Consider the following 18,749-nt stretch of genomic DNA (forward strand, 5'->3'; position numbering starts at 1 on the left):
GATATATTTCTGTATATGCTGCCACCTTCCGGCAACGTCGTAGATATAAGTGTCGTCGCTTGAGGAGCAAGTGACAAACGGCAACCTGAAAGTGGGACTTAACACTCATTGCCCATAAGTAGAATGCGTGTGGTAAAAATTTAAGGGGAATCTGATAAACAAATTGTGATTGTGACTTAACAAACCCATATAGTGCGTTGCCCACATTCCCTATTACAATAGTTTTATTGACAATACTTGAACTATACTTTGTATCCAGGGTATGTCGAATAAAATGGGCCCGAGTTAGAAAGACACCTTTGTTGGCTTTCCTGGCAACATGAGAGGGCCTTCTGTTCAATTGTGAGCCCGTTTTTTTACTTTGGGCCCTCTTCGAAGAGCAGGGCCCAATTAATTTGACCAAATTGTCCAAAAGTGTCAAGGACTGACCTTGTCCGTAGTTTCACTGGACGCGCTTATTTGTGGCCGAAAAAACATTGTCTTTCCTGTTTCTACAGTTCGACAAGCTACAAAGAAAAGCCGTTTTTGGCGGTCTGTAAAGGTTTACTGCGAAACACAACGAAAATAAAATATGCACGCCATGTAGAAGAGTATACAGTGTAAGGTCATACACCACAAAATCCCACCTTAAAACCAAGTCTTCGAAAGATTGGAATTTCATGGAAACTTTCTAAGAATGCAAACATATTCCCTACCATCAATCTCTTATGGGCATTAATAACATGGCGGCAAAGAACTCGTTTTAAAAAACGATTTACATTCCAAACACGTCATTCCACTCTGTTTCCCTTTTTAATTTAATATCACCAAAGAAAATATTCCTAACGTTTCACAACAAACATAAATATTCGAACAGTTAACTTTAATTTGAAATTAGCGTTAATATTTATTCAAATTATCTACAATCCACACATATGGTAATACCTATAGAAGTCCAGGCCTTGAAGTAATTGTAAGGGTTGATACATTATAGCAAAACAAAAAATCAGTAGGTCGCTTGTGTAAGAGGTAAGCAAAATCAAAAACACTAAAAATATTTTCTGTTGTGTCTCAAGTAAGAAAAACTGCGGGTCAAAGTGAAATTTAGCGTTGGAAGCAAGACAGAAAAATCACAGAAGCAACTGGAACACTTGTGTAGCCCACCGGATAAAACTAAAGGCAAGTTCGATATTATTTCGTTCGTTACAGACTGAACTATTGACGCTGTTGATGCGACGGTCCCCGTAACACGGTTGACGTCATTGCGGTTTCCATACCAATGGGTTCTTTACGTCACAGTTTTTTCCGTTGGTTTTTGGGCGACCAGGTTTTGAGGTGTCACAGTATTGTACGCCTGTTTTCTTGTGATTATCGGTGTGAAACGCGTTGTTTCCTGAAATGGAAACAGATCCAAGTTACGAAAACTACTGACTAAGGCTGCTGTAACATTGGAAATAAAATATATCCACGAATCACAACTACAGATTGTCACATTGTTAAGCAAGGACACACAACAGCAGCACAGTAAATAAATACAGCATTTCCCACTGGGCAATTTTCCGCCATTGAATTAAACGTGCGTTGGTTTATTTTTTACAGATATTGGCAACAACATTGTACTCAACTACACGTAAATTTGAACATTTCATGCAACATCAACAGTGCGACACTTATGGCATACCTTTGTCTCATTTTTCTTTCAAATAAAAAACATAGATATCACAAAAAACATTCGCAAGGAAAATGTTGTTGTACTTATTTCACAACGACACGGAAAAGGTCGTTTTCTGCAACAACTTCAAACCGTGTTGTTGTGCGTTCAACAGTGGAACAAAAGTTAAACTTTATCACATGTTAAACAAATGAGACAAAATGTGCTTCAATTCTTACCTGGGCAGATTGATTAAGAGCTGAGTTAGAGTTTCCGTTACCCAATCCTCGCTAGAAATAATAAAAAAGAATTAGTTGAAGTAGCGATATTGCCTATACATGACGAACATAGGCGATGCCTGTACCGCAAATGTTCAACATCATTGGACTAGATATGTGAGATATAAGAAAGCAAAAATTCCGAAAAAACCGACGTTATTCGAGCTTATTTGTGACAAATATAGTTTTTAAATGTTATATTGCTAAGGCGACATGAAAACGTATAGCCATATTGTACCCCTATATGCCAAGTTGTACGTGGGAATATCTCATAATAACTCCAAGCCTTATTGCTGTAATTGCCTGCGTAGACTTCAAACGTTTTAACGATGAAGAACTATATGATGCGTTGGATCATATATAGTTCCACATTCGCAGCGCTCAGCTTTTCTGTCGTACAGCGTAAATTGCCCTTTTTGTGGTTAGTGGATCATAGTTGCTGGGTCTTAACCAAAGGATCCAAGATCAAACCCAATTTAAGACAAACTGTCCATTACGAGTATATCAAATTTTCGTAATCCAAAATAACACACACAGAGTGGGGACGATCAGCGTCGGGCGATGTTGTATTTGAAATTTAACAGAAAAATTATTTCGACTTTAACTGTCAACGTCAGTTTCTGTGGTTATTCAAACAGAAGATCGCCTGACGTTAATAGTCCACACTCTGTGTAAGTTATTTCGGATATAAGACAAGACAGGACAGATCCGTCGGCACCACCTATCAAATAGGCTGATTCCCGCTATCTAAATGACATTTTCTGTTCGGTGAAAGTGACTTATCAATGATACTGCCAGAAATGTTATAAGGCCCTTCTGCATGGCAATACTATTTTTTAAATATCAACATTTTGGTTACTATACAGCAGCCTTTATCAGGACGTGGACAAGAGCCTTGTACTTGGAAGCATTTGCATGTTTCAACGATGTTGTCTTAAATGTTGCCTGTGTCATTGTCGAACCCCATATATAATTAATATAGAATAAAACGCTTGGTCGCCAAAAATCCCGATCCAGATAACTGGTTTGTTGTTAGTACAAAACACCACCATGCAAAGCGAAAGACGAAAGGATCTTACAGAAGAAAATTGGAAAGACACGGGAGAGTTGTTCCGCGACGTCTCTGCCACTGACTCAATTCTTGACATATCCGGGTGAAGTGTGGCCTGAAGAGAGAGAGAGAGAGAGAGAGATAGGGAAGGGGAAGCTTTGGAATAAAGTAATTGAACCCCAAATGACAGGGAACACAAGTGATGCGGTGAGCCGCACGGTAAAGTCCTTAAGGTCTAGGACAGGTTGATTTTATAGATAAGCAAGAACAACATGCGATGGTGATCCGAGTGCCAGATAACGGTTTGTTAGAGGGCAAAAGGTCGAAGGAAACATAAGGGGTGCAAAAAAGTGAGGAAATGGAAAAATGCGTTTAGTTAATCGAGCTTTGGTGCAAAGTGAAGTAAGTCGTGTTTCACCAAATAAAAGTAGGTCATTGCAAAAACTTATGCCCAAAAAAGAAAACACCATTTGGTTGCAGTTTAAAAACACCCCATCGCAAAGTAAGGCACCAAAATAATACACCTCTTACTATCAGAGACTGTTGGGTAACTTTGAGTGCAGACGGTTGACGTCCGGCCAAGTATTTTAGTGGTCGAAGTCTGGTTTGTTCGGTCGACGTTTAAATGTGCGTTGAAAGTTATTTTAAATGAGCACTCACCGGTCGCCTTCTTCTGTGGATTGTCGATCCGTAGTTGTGTCGTTCCGACGACTCAATTAACCTGAGAAACAGTGCAGCGAATGAGACCAGTTATTTTATCTATTCGTTTAAATAGACCGGGATTCGAACCCAGGATAGTTCCAATCAGGTTTAAAAAGGGCTGTCGCTTTTATTTAAATAAATAGTTCTGGATAAGAAAGATCTCAAAAACATTTGTTGTTTTTCCAGCTTTTCTAATGCGGTATATTTTAAACGTCGTTAATTGCGCGAGGGGTGGGTACATGATCACAGACCATCAAATTGATCATTTTCGCCCTATTTGTGATACTGAGGCTTGAGTGTGTTTAGAAAACAATCTCAAGAATCCGCGAAACCACGTGGTAAAGTGTGGTTAAGTGCCCCCCCTCCCCTCCGCCATTAGTTGCGCATGTACATTGTGCTTTTGTACAATGTACATGCCACTCTGTGGCCTGGACATGTCATAGAATCACTGGAAACTGAAGATGATATTTTATGTACAACTTATAATGAAGATATCGAGGAGAATTAATGGCTGTTACAGTTTAGTTGCTGTCAAGCCTTTGTAACAATCATGTCCTACATAACGGTGAATGAAAAGTTAAGACATCCGTAGTTCATTACAAACAACCTTTTAACTGAACTTACTTTTTCTTTAACGACGAACAGCAAGCTACTCTGGAGAGGAACGACAGGTATCCCTGTCTGTACACTGGATTTGTCACACCGTAGATGATAAAGTTCACGCTTGAGTTTGTCAATGCAAGATAACCGCATATCTGATATAGAAAGATGTGTAAGGGACATCGCCTGTTATTTTTGTGACCTTCAGTACGGCCAGTTTACCTGTATTTTGTTGCCAATTTGATTTTTTATTTAAACTTATTGACAAAATACTGTCACAAAAATATCATAGTTTGCGCAGAACGTTTTAAAGTAAAGCGACACACTTTTGCTAAACAAGCAACAAGTACAAAGAGCCGGAGAGAGTAAGGTTGTAAGGGCGCCTGTCGGCTATCATATTTCACACATTGAAGGGGGAGAGGTATTGAACATATTTAGCCGGATTAACACGAACAGACGTCTCATTAACTTAAATTCAGCCATGTGGCGCTATGAATGCACAACTTTGCTACCAGCCCTAAAAATATATTCAAGGACCAGTTCCTGCGTAAAAGGGATCTTTTCAAATCAATACCACGGAATGGAGTTAAAGCCGTGGTTACCAAAACAAAATAGTCAAGATTTTGGCGACGGGACAATAATTTATAGATACCAAGTATGAGGGAAACAATTTAACTGACCAAAATTTGGCTTTCCGGTTATTTATTTTTCACCCATCGAGGGTCTGGATCCGTAAACTGTATTGATAGCTGATGGGATTTGTAAAAGTTCTCCCTACCTTGTCGCCAATCGGATGAGAGTTGTCCGCGAAGAAGATGCTCGTTATCCCGTACGGAGTCCAGAAGAGGAGGAAGATGACTACAGTAATGAAGAGCGTTTTAAGGAGGGTGATGTCCCTCTGTAACGATCTCTGGTATTGATTCATGTTCCCGGCCGTCTTGCTGATGTCCCGAACCCACTTCCCCTGTTCTCTCGCCGTTCTGAAACATGCCACAGTGTTGACCTTATCGAGCATTGCCTTACAACCCTTTGACATTTGGAGGAACGTACAAAAGCGACCTGTAACATTCTTTCAAGGTTTTTGGTTTTGAATCTGGTTTAGGTTGTGGATTTTTGAATTTGCGGCAAGTTCCACACATAATAGGCCTACTGTCGACACTGCAGTATTAAAAATATCACGAAACATTTTCTTGCATTTCATAGTGAAACAACTCACAAATTTATAATCACATTAAGAATGGCGAGAGTGATAAAAGGAGTCTGTAAATGGGTCAGTCTGGGTTTGTCATTTTGGTCGTTTTTTTTTCTTGCAGCACTTCGATTTTTTTTTCTTGCAGCACTATCGATCCTTTTTGCGGAAACAAATAGTTAAGTTGGTAAAATAACCACCTTTTCACAGATTCGATTTTCGTTTATTGAATTTGGGGCGACAACTGCGTTTTACGGGGGAAACGAAAACTGGTCCGCGGTTAACTTGGTTCTGTTTCTGTAAAACCGCGAAGTATGTTCGTTCGATTAAGGCTACTGGAAAACACCAACTACTTTGCTATTGCTTTTAAATTCTACTTGTGGTTCGTGTGCATTGTTAAACATTTTAATACCGGGAAATATTATGAAAGCGAACCTGACAGTTGAACCTACAGATAAAGATCCAGGTACTTTTTGCTAACTTTCGATTGAAAAGCTTTAAATATCTGGGCTTAAGCTTTACTAAATATACACCCTGTAGATAAGGTCGCCCACGCTTGACTTATTGGTACGGGTAGCGTTGCATAAAGTCTATTTTTGTTTTGTTGTAAGTAACATTTTTGCGGGGAAATCGTCGTAGTAGTAGCAGTATGTGGAAAGGTACGAACGTAATTTTAGGCATCGCTGAGACATTTGATCCCCAACAAACAACATTTTTGGTTGGAAATACCGCGGTTCCGCATTTGTACATTCCATACAGTGTATTGTGATGTAGTTTCGTTTTATGACAGTGGTTCTAAACCTGGGCTTCGCGGACCCCCAGGGGTGACGTGTGATGGTTTCAGGGGATCGGTGAATGAATACCATCTTCTTATTAAAATGTACATATTTTTTCGGAACCCTGGTTTTGTTGTTTATTTCTAATTAATTTGATTTTTTCTGCTTGTTATTTCATATTTCCATTTCCACATTGATAGGCCTTTAACTTGGGCCCAGAAGAGTTACAGGTAAAGTTTACCATAAGGGTTCGTGACTACAAAAAATTCCGGGAACCACTGGCCTACAATCTCGCAACATGGATTACTCACTTGTAAAGTTTAGCGTAGCAGATCATGAGTCCTGAGAGCGGAACGAACATCGCGAAAACCACGAGGAATATGGAATAACTCAACGATTCGGTGTCGAGCCACGTGCACACTTGCATTTTCTCGTCGTACCTGGGGAATGACGTCAACACCGTTTAAAAGGTGGCGCAGGTTCACATTATACATTGGCTCCATTGCAAACATCAGTAATTCCTTGAATTATATATTTTCAATTATGGTTTATAACGAGGTGATTGTCTATGTAAATTGTGGGAGTTTCCAACTTTTCAATACTGCGACAAACCATTTGGAATTGGCGAAAGTTGATTCTGGTGAATTATGCATGAAATAAGCATGACTTATCAACTATAATCAGTACAATGTGATACTTTGAAAACGTGGGGAAATTGCGCCCGCCCGAATTGTTTAGGAACTAACCCATAAAAATCGTCAACTCGAAACCGAAAACACGCATGCCGGAATATTTAGACGTTTAAACGCATTTCTCTGTGACGTAACAGAGACCGTAAGGCTGCGGGGCAAAGTCAGTGGCCAAAAAAGGCGCTGTTTGAAAACACAAACGTATCAACTTGTTATAGATGCCGGGTGCTGATGGGACGTAACTGCTTTAAACAGAGTTTAACAAATCGGAGTTTATTTTCCTTGGAATTTAGAAACCAAGACAGTATATATGTATAAAGTGTTGCCTACCCTCCTTTACTCCATCCAGTTACTGTTGGCAAAGTTAGCATAAAAGCGTAGATCCACGTTGACAAGACTATTAGCCGCAGTCGGGTCTTCGAAAACACTTTTTGGTACTTGGAGTGGTGGGCGATAGCAACGTACCTTCATGCAATGTACTGTTAGATGTACTGCATGTCTTGCCGTCGATGTGTGAAAATGTTACTGTGAGTTATTTACAATTTGTGCAACCGCAGATTTATTTTCAAGTGAAATTACACAACTCCCAGACGTAAATCTGTTTTCAACTGTAATGATTTTTCCCATATATTATGATGCTTATAACTACCACGCACAATACTATTAATACAAAAGGGAAATAGCATCGTCAGCGGCAGTGAATTCTTCAAATCTTTCCAGACCGGGTTTTTGTTTCAATTCAACCGAACTCACCGGTTTGCGGCTATTGCGAAGAGATTGTTGAGCGATACTGTGCACAACACAGTTACAATGAACCCGACCACTTGGCACCCGAAGTCAGTGAACACATTTCCTTTATTCAACACCGCCGCTATCACAGTGGGGATAGCGAAGCCAGTCACCTGGAAAACGCACAGCTTTTTGCAATATACGTAAAATAAGATGTTCGTTCGCTGGCAAAATATTTGTAAAATGACAAAATATACCTTGCTTGCGTTAATGATACAAAGAAAAGTTTAATTTACTGAGAGATGAATAAATTTAAGTAAACATTATACAAGTTTTCATGGACAAAACTGCATTGCCATCAAAACCCAAACAACTTGTGGCACTTGATCAAAAATAAATGTTCGTTTTTGTGGCGAAGTAAACATTTTGTCGTGGACTACGTTCTTACTTATATACACTTGGTTTGGCACACTTTCAAAAGACGGACTTTTGTATTGAATAATGTACATTAGCGTTCGTGAGTCTCCTCGCTCCATCAGTTGTAAATAAACGCAATGCGATACAAAAAAAACTTTTTCCTTTTACCGTCTTGCGCATGTTTATTTGCATCGAATTGTGTTTATTTCCACCTGATGAAGCGAGGAGACTCGCGAAAGCTAATGTACATTATTCAATACAAAAGTCCGTATTTTTAAGAGTGCCAGACCAAGAGAATTCAGTTCGTAGACATAAGAATGATACGGCACATTTAATAATACAATTACTTATGTACAATCCAGTATACGGGTATCGTTGGCGATGCAAATATCATGCGATAACTCAACTTACCAGCAGGTCTGCAAACGCCAGGTTAACCAGAAACATGTTTCCGTATTTATTAATCCGCTTTAACAAAACAATAGAGAAGATGAGGACAAGGTTTCCTGTCGTGCCGATCACAGACACGAGGCTTAAATATACGACTTCGATGACGACGAGTTCAACATCTTGGTCACAAAACGGACTGGCCGTCTTATTGCAAGCAAGGCTGGTGTTGGATATGGTAGCATTTTCCATTATGTTATTATCACAGCTTTACACATAAGTTCTCTTGAAAACCTGGAACATTGCAAATAGTTCAGTTCGGACATTTTAAGATATGACACACGGAAGTTGAACCACAAACAAAGAAGGCTGATGTTTCATAACCATGTAAACATGGATGTGGTAAAATCACTATTTGGCCTTGGCATGCGCTACTGCCAGGGTTACCATACCGTTCTTAACCTAGTTTTATTTGCGCGTAGCGTATAAGAAAATACAAATGTGCTTTTTCTAAGAAACGCGCTTGTTTTGGACCGTTGTTGTGTAGCGGTTTGGGATGGACAAGCTGGCCAAAAAAACAATATTCACCTTCACAAAAAGGTCATCAATCTGACACCGTCTAAAAATTTAAAGGTTATCATCGGATTCTCACCACAAAATGGGGACAACATAACTGAAATAAATCCAATTTCGGCATCAAAATTCAGCGTGCTTATTTTTGGGTTTGGCTTTATCGCTCACTCTCATGCACTCCCAAACACAAAAGTGGTTAACTATCAACACCCAACATTTTATTGGTTCGCAAAGCATGTCCACCAACAATCAATATATCCACGTTGATCTGGTTATCGTACCAAAGATCGCAAACCTGCGGTTTTACAATTTGCACGCGTATGCTGGGTTCGACAACATACACACGTTTTACAACCGGTGGTAATTCATCTCACCGCAAATTTAGCCACAAGGAAATGCTATACCGCCACAAAAACACGAAGATTCACGCGCAAGCATGGCTCGTTGCAAACGATTACTACAACAAAAGGTTTGTTTGTATTGTACGGTCACTGAAAGCCTTCAGCATACACACACGTGCAAATGTCCCGCGTTGCTTCACAATGCAACCGCGCTGTCACCTCAGATCCCCTTAATGTGGACATTTTTCTTACTGCTGTGCGCACTAAAGGAAACGTTCCAAATTTTGAAATATATTCATGACATATGTTTAAAATTATTTTCGTCGAGGAGGTCCGGCGTCATCTTTAACAAGCCTTAACAACAGGAGTAATTTTCACGATTGTCGCAAATGGAATAGCTTGCCAGGGTAACTTGGTTTCATGATCCACTAAAATTTTAAACTACTAATGTGGCAGAGGGTGAACATCTGCAACACTTAACCGAGAAATTTTTTCGTAAGCGACACTATGACTATCGTTTGATCAGCTCGCTGAAAACTCTGCAGCGGAATCGTGCTGAGCGTCAACGACAATTTGCTTCCTTCCATAAACGACCTTTCATAAACAGGAAAGGTGCGATCGCTCCATATCAGCTCATACTTTAATCATCTCCTTACAACTGTAGTAAGCTACATCCTGCGTCGCCTTTTATACAACTGGACGGTCGTAATACGTCACAAGTCACAGCAGTCTAATCAAATCGCCATCGACATGAAATCCGTCCCAGCCTAATTTTTCTTGCTCCTGTCCACGAATTCGTAACACGATTCCACCAACGGCGAAATACTACCTCGTGTTTAACATCATGGGATGCAGTTTGCGTGAAAAATATGACGTCAAGGTTAGGTTCTGTTGGATTTGCGAAAAACATTTGGTGAATTTAGAAAACTGCACCCATGCCTGACCGAGCGAGACGAGCATAAACACAACAGGTTAGACGAAAATTCTCAGGTGAACACATGTAGCTGCACACCATGACCAGATGTGGCTTGATATGCCCTTGTCATTCCGCTTGAACTGTTACAAACCCGCCGTCTCGGTCTCGCTTTATTACCTGCTTATTTGCACTCGAAATATTATCGATGTAATCATACTGGTGTCGTTGCTAACTATGGCTGATATCTGAGATAAGCTGTCTCAGACGGTCCACGTTTATGTAACAGTGCATTTTACCTAACAGTACATGTAACTAACATACACACGGTCTTTTCATGAATATATTGATGCTTGTCAAGATGTTCATGCATGAAACATCTTTATTTTAAACGTTCGTACTGTTTTCTCTATGATACTTTAGCTAATGTGCACAACAGACCCCGCATAGAGCATTTTTCTTAAAAAAACCTACCAGTAGACCTCAGCACTACCAGTAGACCTCAGCCAGCAGCGATGAGCATCATTTGCGGGGAAAAAATCGTGCTTGAAACCACGAAAGCGAAACCCTATGCCATGAGCAGATGGTTAAGGGATCGAATCCCATCTCCGGCAGCAGGCAAACTTAGTTACTTTCGATCGTTCTCGGTGCAATGCTAAGTAAACAACAACCATTTTCAACCTTTTTGTTTTGCTGAAAATTAAGATTGATAAAAAATTTATAAAAGGGGAACGCCTTCAAGGATATTCAATTGCACAAAGAGTTACAGGTCCAGTAAAACAAATTGTAACAAACACCGTAAAAAGAGTCAACGCGGTCTCTATTTAAATACTATGCGTCTTCCCTTGTCACAATTCCTAAATCCTATAGGATTCATAACTCACACGTGTCACAAAGGGACATGCGTTTCTCTGTTATGACAATGCATGTTGATCAAATGTTTTTATTTTATGGGAAAGCGTGTTGTTTCCAAATACGTTATTCAGAATCTGTCGATTCCTGGGTGTTTTGGATGATTTTGTGTGCACCTAGTTCAGTTTTAGAACACGAAATAACCACGAAAACGTTGCAGCAACAAACAGCGTTGTTTGTTCCTTATTACATCATAGGGTCCCAACCCTTTTTCTCCAATTTACTCCCCGCAGCCTATTAAGAAAAAATTTACCCCTATGTTTCAGCATACCAATTTTGCAAAACTATCATACAAGCGAAGAGAGGTTTTGAAATACCCGATAAACGTATCTATTTTGAAAAGACTGCGGCGAAGCAGAGAAGTAATGTATAAATAACTCATGTTTTTTCCGAAACTTAACCGTTCAAAAACTTCACGGCGTACAGCGAAAATTCCTTGCTTAGAAAATTTACCCACAAAGTGCGTCACCCACAGTCGGAAACCACACATGTATTTACGATGTTACGCAACGCATGCCTAAAATTTCCATAAACTTTTTGCGGAATATCAGTTTGAAAAACCTCCGCACTATATTCTATTATACCGAATAGATCGTGTTGCGAATCCCACGAACAATTAAATCCAGGCACTGCAGTCATTGATCCCAATCTTTGGTATTAAAGTAGGGCTTGCGTAGCTTAGTGGGGATGTTGAAAGTGACGCTGCCTATGTACGTCACACACGCTTTTCTAAAGTTCAAAAATACCCTCACACGCCGCGAAGTCGTCCAGCAATGCAGACGCTAAGTTATATTTAGCTCAGGCTTATCCATGCGAAAATCGGAGTAAAGATATTTTAAGTTTAACAACAAATCGTCACGAATCCCTTAAAATGGGCCACCCAAGTCACTGTAAATTGTCAAATCAGGACCAGCGGAATATTTTGTTATCGTAACACATGTTTTTTAGTGGAAGGCTACAGTTGTGGCAAATACCGCTTGCATACGAGTTGCAAAACTTTCTCGTTGTCTTTGAGTTTTGACTCGATAAAGCCTTAAACTTTCTTGTTGCTTGGACAAGTAAGGTTCTGGCGGCAACTTTCAACCGGTAGGTTCTCGTAAACTAAAAAGCGTCACATCGTAGCTGCACTGATGATACGTATTAGGTCGAAACAGTGGTCCTGTCTGCAGCTCACAACAAAAAGCGTCCGTTTGAAAAATAGTTTAAAATACAGACTCTACGACTAAAACCTCCATAAACTTGTCACGAACACATTCCCGGGTTGCATAACAAGATAGTTCAGGTCAATACAGTTGGCGTTTTGACCCTCCAACAACCTCATATCCGGCTCATATACTAGCTTGGTTCAAAAACGTTCAACTGTGCTTGCTTGCATTGGTTTGCTTCCCAAACTTCCTCCACACACAGGGGTTATTAGAACACAAATGTCGTTTGAAAGGCGTTAAACGCAATATGACGGATCACCATATCACCAAAACATCCGGAGCATATAAGGTGGTTTTTTGATAATGTTAAAGGAAACCCCAATGAAATATTTACACACTTGAAGGCTGTGCTAATTTTTTCCGTTTGCAAACCTCGTAGTGCTTTAAACTAAGTCATACAGCAGTCATTATTTCCAGCGGGGTTTTGCGCCCGATGTTCAAAAGGTGTCGTATCTTCGGCGGTCTACCTTTAATCACCGCATTCTCGTAACTTTCGCTGCCGAAAAGAGTTATTACGAATTTCACGCCCACTTGTCGCGTACATATCACGTCTGAATGATCCATTTCCTATGTGACGTCACAGGCTGTTTGGCAACACTGGTTGGTCACGTGGTCGGGAAAACAGCATTTTCGCGTGGCTTTTGAGAAAGAAAATTGTTTACGTTTAGAAATACCGGAAAATTTGTTTACGTTTAGAAATTTGACTTTGTTACCGCTCGGACATGTGGGCAAAAAGAGGCTCAGATCGAGCTTAAAATCTTCGGAAAATTTTGTTTGCCATCCACATCAACCGATGCTTATAATAGTTTCCGTATCTTTTGAAACAGGACTAACATCAACTCAAAACACTGAGTTAAGGTCAAAGCCTCCGAATTTCCTGTTTCCTTCCCCGGATTAGGAATTCCCAAAATAGAATTTTCAATTGCGACAACTTAAAAAGTCCTCTCGCGAATTGTCAATTGAAGTAATTGCTTACTATAGAGAAAAGGAACACGCTGTTACGCACGTGGTTGATTTAAAGCGCATGGGTCGCGAAAACATTGCCCAGGAAGTTTGACATTGAATTACTCAATATTTGACAGCACGCTCTCCTGAAGAATGCCGCCTGTTTGCGACCAATTAATACTTCATATTGAAAAGCAGAGTCAAATGTAATCATGTTTAAGAAGCAAGACGAACGCAGAATGTGGCTTTAAAGGGGATTGCGGGTCGTGTCTATCAAACTTAAAGTCTAATGTGCGATCAGAAGGCGTCGCATATGATGCACTTGCCTGTGTTTATCTTACATTTGAGCGAGCGATTCGACATGACGTGGGACAGAAAGTCGATTCACTTTTGTAAATAATTCAGGCACTCATCAATATTGAGAGGCAGACAAATTCAAAGATCAAATTGTGGGGGTGGGATTGAAACTGTCAATTTTCACAGTACAGAGATCGCGTTTTTCATATTTTTCCAACAATATCGTTTTTTGCATTTTGTTCTCGTATGGAAAATGAGATGTTGCTGTTTTTATGTTTACGGTGCCGGTTGCGTTAAGTTTGTAACTACTCATGTGTTTCCTTGGCCACATAAATTCTTGTGCCTCCCAAGCTTGAGGTAACAACAGTGACATTTTCGACGCCGTGCCCAATCTGCTCGTCCTGTAAACGGTGATAGATAAAACTGAAAAATGCAACATTCAGGGTTTGATTTGTTGAAGAGAACAATTAAGTCGCGGGTACAAATTTGAAACTTATTTTGACCTTTCTTCTGTTGCAAACTAAGAGGAACAAAAAACAACTGAAAACTGACGTCACCATGGTGTGCAATTCTACTACTCGCCTTGCATGTCGCTCTTGCCGCAAGTAATTATAACAAAACGAACCAGCGCAGTAACAAAATCCTCTGCTGCTTCTACTCTACTTCAAAACTGAAGACGAAAACTCAAATTATTCAGCAGGATTTGTTCCCATGTACTTGTAAGTTTAAATGCGGCATTGTGATGACATACAACAACGATCCTTCGTCCGCCAACATACAACTTAATCCGCCCTCTTAACAATGGACTTCTGCGAATGTTGCTGCATCGAATCAACCTGGCGCGTTTAACTCACCCGTCAGTTGTCTGACAATACGGGAAACGCTCATCGACTTTTTACAAGCTTTCCTCCGCCTGTCAAGATGGGATTTTGTCGCGTTAACGTACTTAGGATTGTGACAGACGTTTTTGACCTGTACAAAATACCTGTGCGTAATCCCAGGTGCTAAACTTAAATTATCAAAACTGTTTCAGCAGTGTAAAGTCATTTTTCGATTAAACTCATGTAAAACGATTTTGCAAACTTTGAGAACTAAATTTCGCGCTATCTGCCTTGTAAATATCACAAACTAAAAGAGTCAAAAAATGTAACAATAATTAACAAGTTTGCGCTATTCGTATATTGTATTTTAACGCATAATGTTTAAAACCCTTCTTTGTTTTTTGTTTATTAAAGGGAAAGCCCCGTGTTAATATGTAACAAAAAGACCTCTTACGCGACAACATTGTCCTCACCTTAATTCCCTCAGAACCAACCACGTGGCTTTCCGTTTAATAAACACCGAAGTATGTCTGACTAAAAATGGTTCCTGTCTGGTGAACAGATCATCTGTTGAAGCGTTTTCCCGCTGACGCAACAAAATGCATCTGGAAATGTTGAACCGACAGAAAGCGCTCGCCTATAAACGACGTGGATCCACTTCTTTCCCATATGCTGTGAATCACCGCTTACACGCAATTGTTATTCTCATCGTGACGACTACGCTGAGCTGCACGAGCGAAAATACGTTGGGCGTCTTCAATTACCTGCGGTATAAACCTGCAGCCCCAAGTAGCCGCGTAACGCTCATCGGGCAAGACGCACAGCGTCAAATCCGCTTCAAGGCATTTAACGAATCAACTAATAAACCACGTAACCCCATCACGTGATGATTGGATTGTTTACGTCATGTCCCTAAAGGCCGACAGTCCCTTGTGTCGTAACAAAGAGCCGAAAGTCGCGCGAGCGGAAGCCGAGAATGACGTGCTAACATCTATCGTATCGCAAGGTCCATGTTTAGCGGCACTGCTCTGGTTTACGTTGTGAGTAAGACCACAACATTGAAAGAAGGGACTTGTCCGTTCTTCCTGTGGGCAGTGCGCAAAAGCACGGCGTATGAATTGACCGCCGGATACATCGTTACTTCCGGACGCTGCGCATTGGCAAAAGGTTACTTGCGGTCACATCGACACCTGCTACGGAATTCCTTTTCCCTCCCTAATCTTTCACACTAGACCAAGCTTGTCTGCCACAAACGTAACACCTCATTTCTGGCTAAAGCTAATGCGTTTATATATGAGCTATAGATGATTCACATGTTTTTCATTACCGTTACTGGAATATAATTAAGATAGTGGGAAAAATTATAATCAAATCCCCAAAATCTGTCACCATTATAACAAATATTTCCAAATCTGTTAATTTTAATGCTTTGTGACTCAGCGTTTTGCAAAATTGATGAAGGCGGATTCCAAATGTAGGCGCGAAAAAGGGTTTGTCTTTACATAAAACAAAACTGTACACATTCCTTGATTAATAACAGGACTACGCCTTTAAGCTCTTTTCCCACATTACAATAAACTTCAGACGACTCCTGGGGTAATTAACTATGGGTCATCGGTACGTGTATTTCCTTTCATTTTCTCGGCATCTTCCCACAATATATACGGACTCTACGTCTAGTAGCTGTTCCTTTCAAAGTTTATAGGTTAAATACAAAAAAACGTATGAATAATTTACGTGTTAATTAATTTCCACCTTGAACCTGGCGGTGCGGGAATTTTATTTGTTGCAAACACGCTGCTAAATGATCTTTAAAATGATGCGTAGGCCCAGCTTGGAGTTGCACATCTGACGGACTGCAGCTATAATGCAAGGCATGTCATGCAACCGAATTTACCACATTGACTTATAAACAAAAGCAATACGAGTCACTGCTACAACGACCGCAATTTGAAATACAACCTATTCTCTGGGGCCAGGGGCGCGTAGCCACTAGGCCTCTTGAGATTGTAGCACTGTCGAACGTGTTGAATGCCAATCAGCTGTAATATGACCTTTAAAGCTATTGTCATACGTGCGAATGTTTGGTTATTTTTGTGTATAATTGGAAGTTCTTTGCTGTGAAGAATTTTGATTTTTGTTACAGGAAACATAGAGGTCAGTTGCGATGCGAAGGTTTCCCTAGAACTTGTGTAGTGGCACGACTGGTACACGTGTTGATAACATACCGCCGAGCCTTGTATCGTCGTTAGCAACGAGTTGCAAAAATCATAACGGAACTAAATACACACTCTGCTGTAGGGCATTTGTTCATTGAAATTGCGTTGCACACAGAAGCGAATTATCCACCAAAAACAACAAGTATGCCTTTGATGCAGAAATATCAGATTTGTGTCAGAACTCGTTCGATTTTCAGGATATTAATTTTTCGTCAGGATGTTTGACGTTTTGTTTTTTGAAAATGGTTAATCAGAAAACGTCCAACGCCGCGCCATATACCCAATAATTTGTATTTTATGAACTAACAAGCACACTTTAGGGCGAAACTAAGCACGCAAGTCCAAAGTAAGCACGTTTATTTGAAACATTTGAAGTTTTTGAGACACTGCTTATGAAAGCAAGCACAAATCTTACAGATATGCACTGTGTGGTTACCCTGATGCCTATGCAGCACTTTCATGACTCGCGTAGCTTCGCAGGCAACATACAGAAAAATGTCCAGACGACATAATTAAAAATTTTGACTACTAATTTTTAATCTTACATAGGTCAGATACTTAACCTCGCACCTTTTAAGTTTACCAAACCACCAAGAAGGCACAATTATTGTTATTCCGCTTAAGTTTAGTGTCACAAGTCTATAATTAAACAAAAAATCCGAAACATTTATCACGTATAAACTCGGCGGTTAAACCGTCAAAATGTTTCTTATGCGCATCGTGAGTCAAATCCACCGCAAAAATTTGTTTGCAGCTGTTCCGCAACCTCCGGACATTCAATACGTGTAATTAAACCACCCATCAACTATTTCTTGTCTTACAAAAATCTGCTGTTGTTTGTCGGATAAAATCCGTCACTTGTGTAGCCAGGGGCTGTTCTGTCGCAAACCAGTACCAAATTCTTAAGGCAGAGAACCTCAGGATTGTGTAATTTTTCACTGTACCTGTGATCGTCCGCCCCGATAAAACATTAAAACCACGACTTAATGCAGTTGCCAGGAGATTGGTTGTCACAGTTTCCGATTTTTATCAAGTGATCGGACGGGAAAATCTACATTAATTACCTAAAGGTTGAAATTATACAAATTAAGTTCCTTTAACCTTTCCTGAGCCAAAGCGAGGTCTTTGCGATAACGATATATGCGTGACGTCAGAGGCGGAGTCAAGCATACGTCAGACAAACAAGCTAGTGATGGGACGAAAGTGTTTCTCAAGCCCTTTTGTCTGCTGGTGCTTTTTTCGGTGTTATAACACATTCTATTGGGGGAGGATCGCTCCATTCGCCCCTGCTTTGCTCCGTCCCACAATTGCAATTGTTTTCTGAAACGATACCCAACTGCACGATATTGTAAACTTAGAGCAAAAACTCAACCACCATATAAAGCACTCTTAACAAGCTGCACAAGCTAACCTGTAATTACAAGCTTACGGACTTTCCGATAAAAATCTTCGGAATTAGATCTATCCGTACAACGACAATATACTTTTTAATCATTCAACGCTCAATGAAGCTGACTGATGTAGGTGATGTCAGTTACAAATGTAGCCCTTGGCACAAAATGAATATTAAGCCGTTTGAAGGGGTTCGAATCAAGCAGCCTTAATAACCCCTGACCGTCTGGTCGAGCAATTACGCTAAATTGCCTCATAATTGAACACAGCTGACTATTAGTTGAACCAACAATAATTAGGGCATGTTTTTCCGCGAAGAAAGTCGTCACATTATTACGTAAGCAAAACACCGTGGGTTTACTATAGGTTTGAAACGTACAGTTGATTTTTTTTGGGGGGGTCACATAAATTATGGAGATCTATTTTAGGTGACGAAATTTTAAAAACAATTTTCCCAATTCAGTAGGTCACACAGGTAAAAAAATAATAAGGTTCCGCCACAACAGCGAAATGTATTCTGGAGTTTAAGTGTCGCTTACTTGCGTTTTGCGTTATGTTATAGCCCAGGCCCCACGAGAGGGGGGGGGGCCAATATTATCATTGCTTTCTTTGAAACTAGTTTGCATCGGAATGACCTGATCCCTTCCCTACAATCTCATGGGATCCCCAAAGGGAAAAAGTTT

General features: G+C 40.2%; 1 protein-coding gene across 3 annotated transcripts; it reads right to left on the minus strand.

The window, feature by feature from the left end:
• Nucleotides 1-536: 536 nt before the first annotated feature.
• On the minus strand, nucleotides 537-8,738 carry LOC145898623 (melatonin receptor type 1B-like). Of its 3 annotated transcripts, none has more exons than XM_082987151.1 (9): nucleotides 8,473-8,738; nucleotides 7,669-7,817; nucleotides 7,246-7,380; nucleotides 6,538-6,666; nucleotides 5,040-5,241; nucleotides 4,286-4,416; nucleotides 3,620-3,680; nucleotides 1,870-1,920; nucleotides 537-1,372 (listed from the first exon to the last, which is right to left on the minus strand). In XM_082987151.1, the coding sequence occupies exons 1-9, from the start codon at nucleotides 8,698-8,700 to the stop codon at nucleotides 1,268-1,270; spliced, it is 1,191 nt and encodes a 396-aa protein (XP_082843277.1). In that variant the 5' UTR covers nucleotides 8,701-8,738; the 3' UTR covers nucleotides 537-1,267. The 3 variants fall into 3 exon arrangements, with proteins under 3 accessions (XP_082843277.1, XP_082843278.1, XP_082843279.1); XM_082987152.1 differs by having other exon boundaries at nucleotides 3,614-3,680; XM_082987153.1 differs by lacking the exons at nucleotides 537-1,372; nucleotides 1,870-1,920 and adding an exon at nucleotides 1,957-3,560.
• Between the last annotated feature and the right edge of the window lie 10,011 nt (nucleotides 8,739-18,749).

The sequence above is a fragment of the Ascidia mentula genome, chromosome 4, assembly GCF_947561715.1.
Source record: "Ascidia mentula chromosome 4, kaAscMent1.1, whole genome shotgun sequence".
Taxonomy (NCBI): domain Eukaryota; kingdom Metazoa; phylum Chordata; class Ascidiacea; order Phlebobranchia; family Ascidiidae; genus Ascidia; species Ascidia mentula.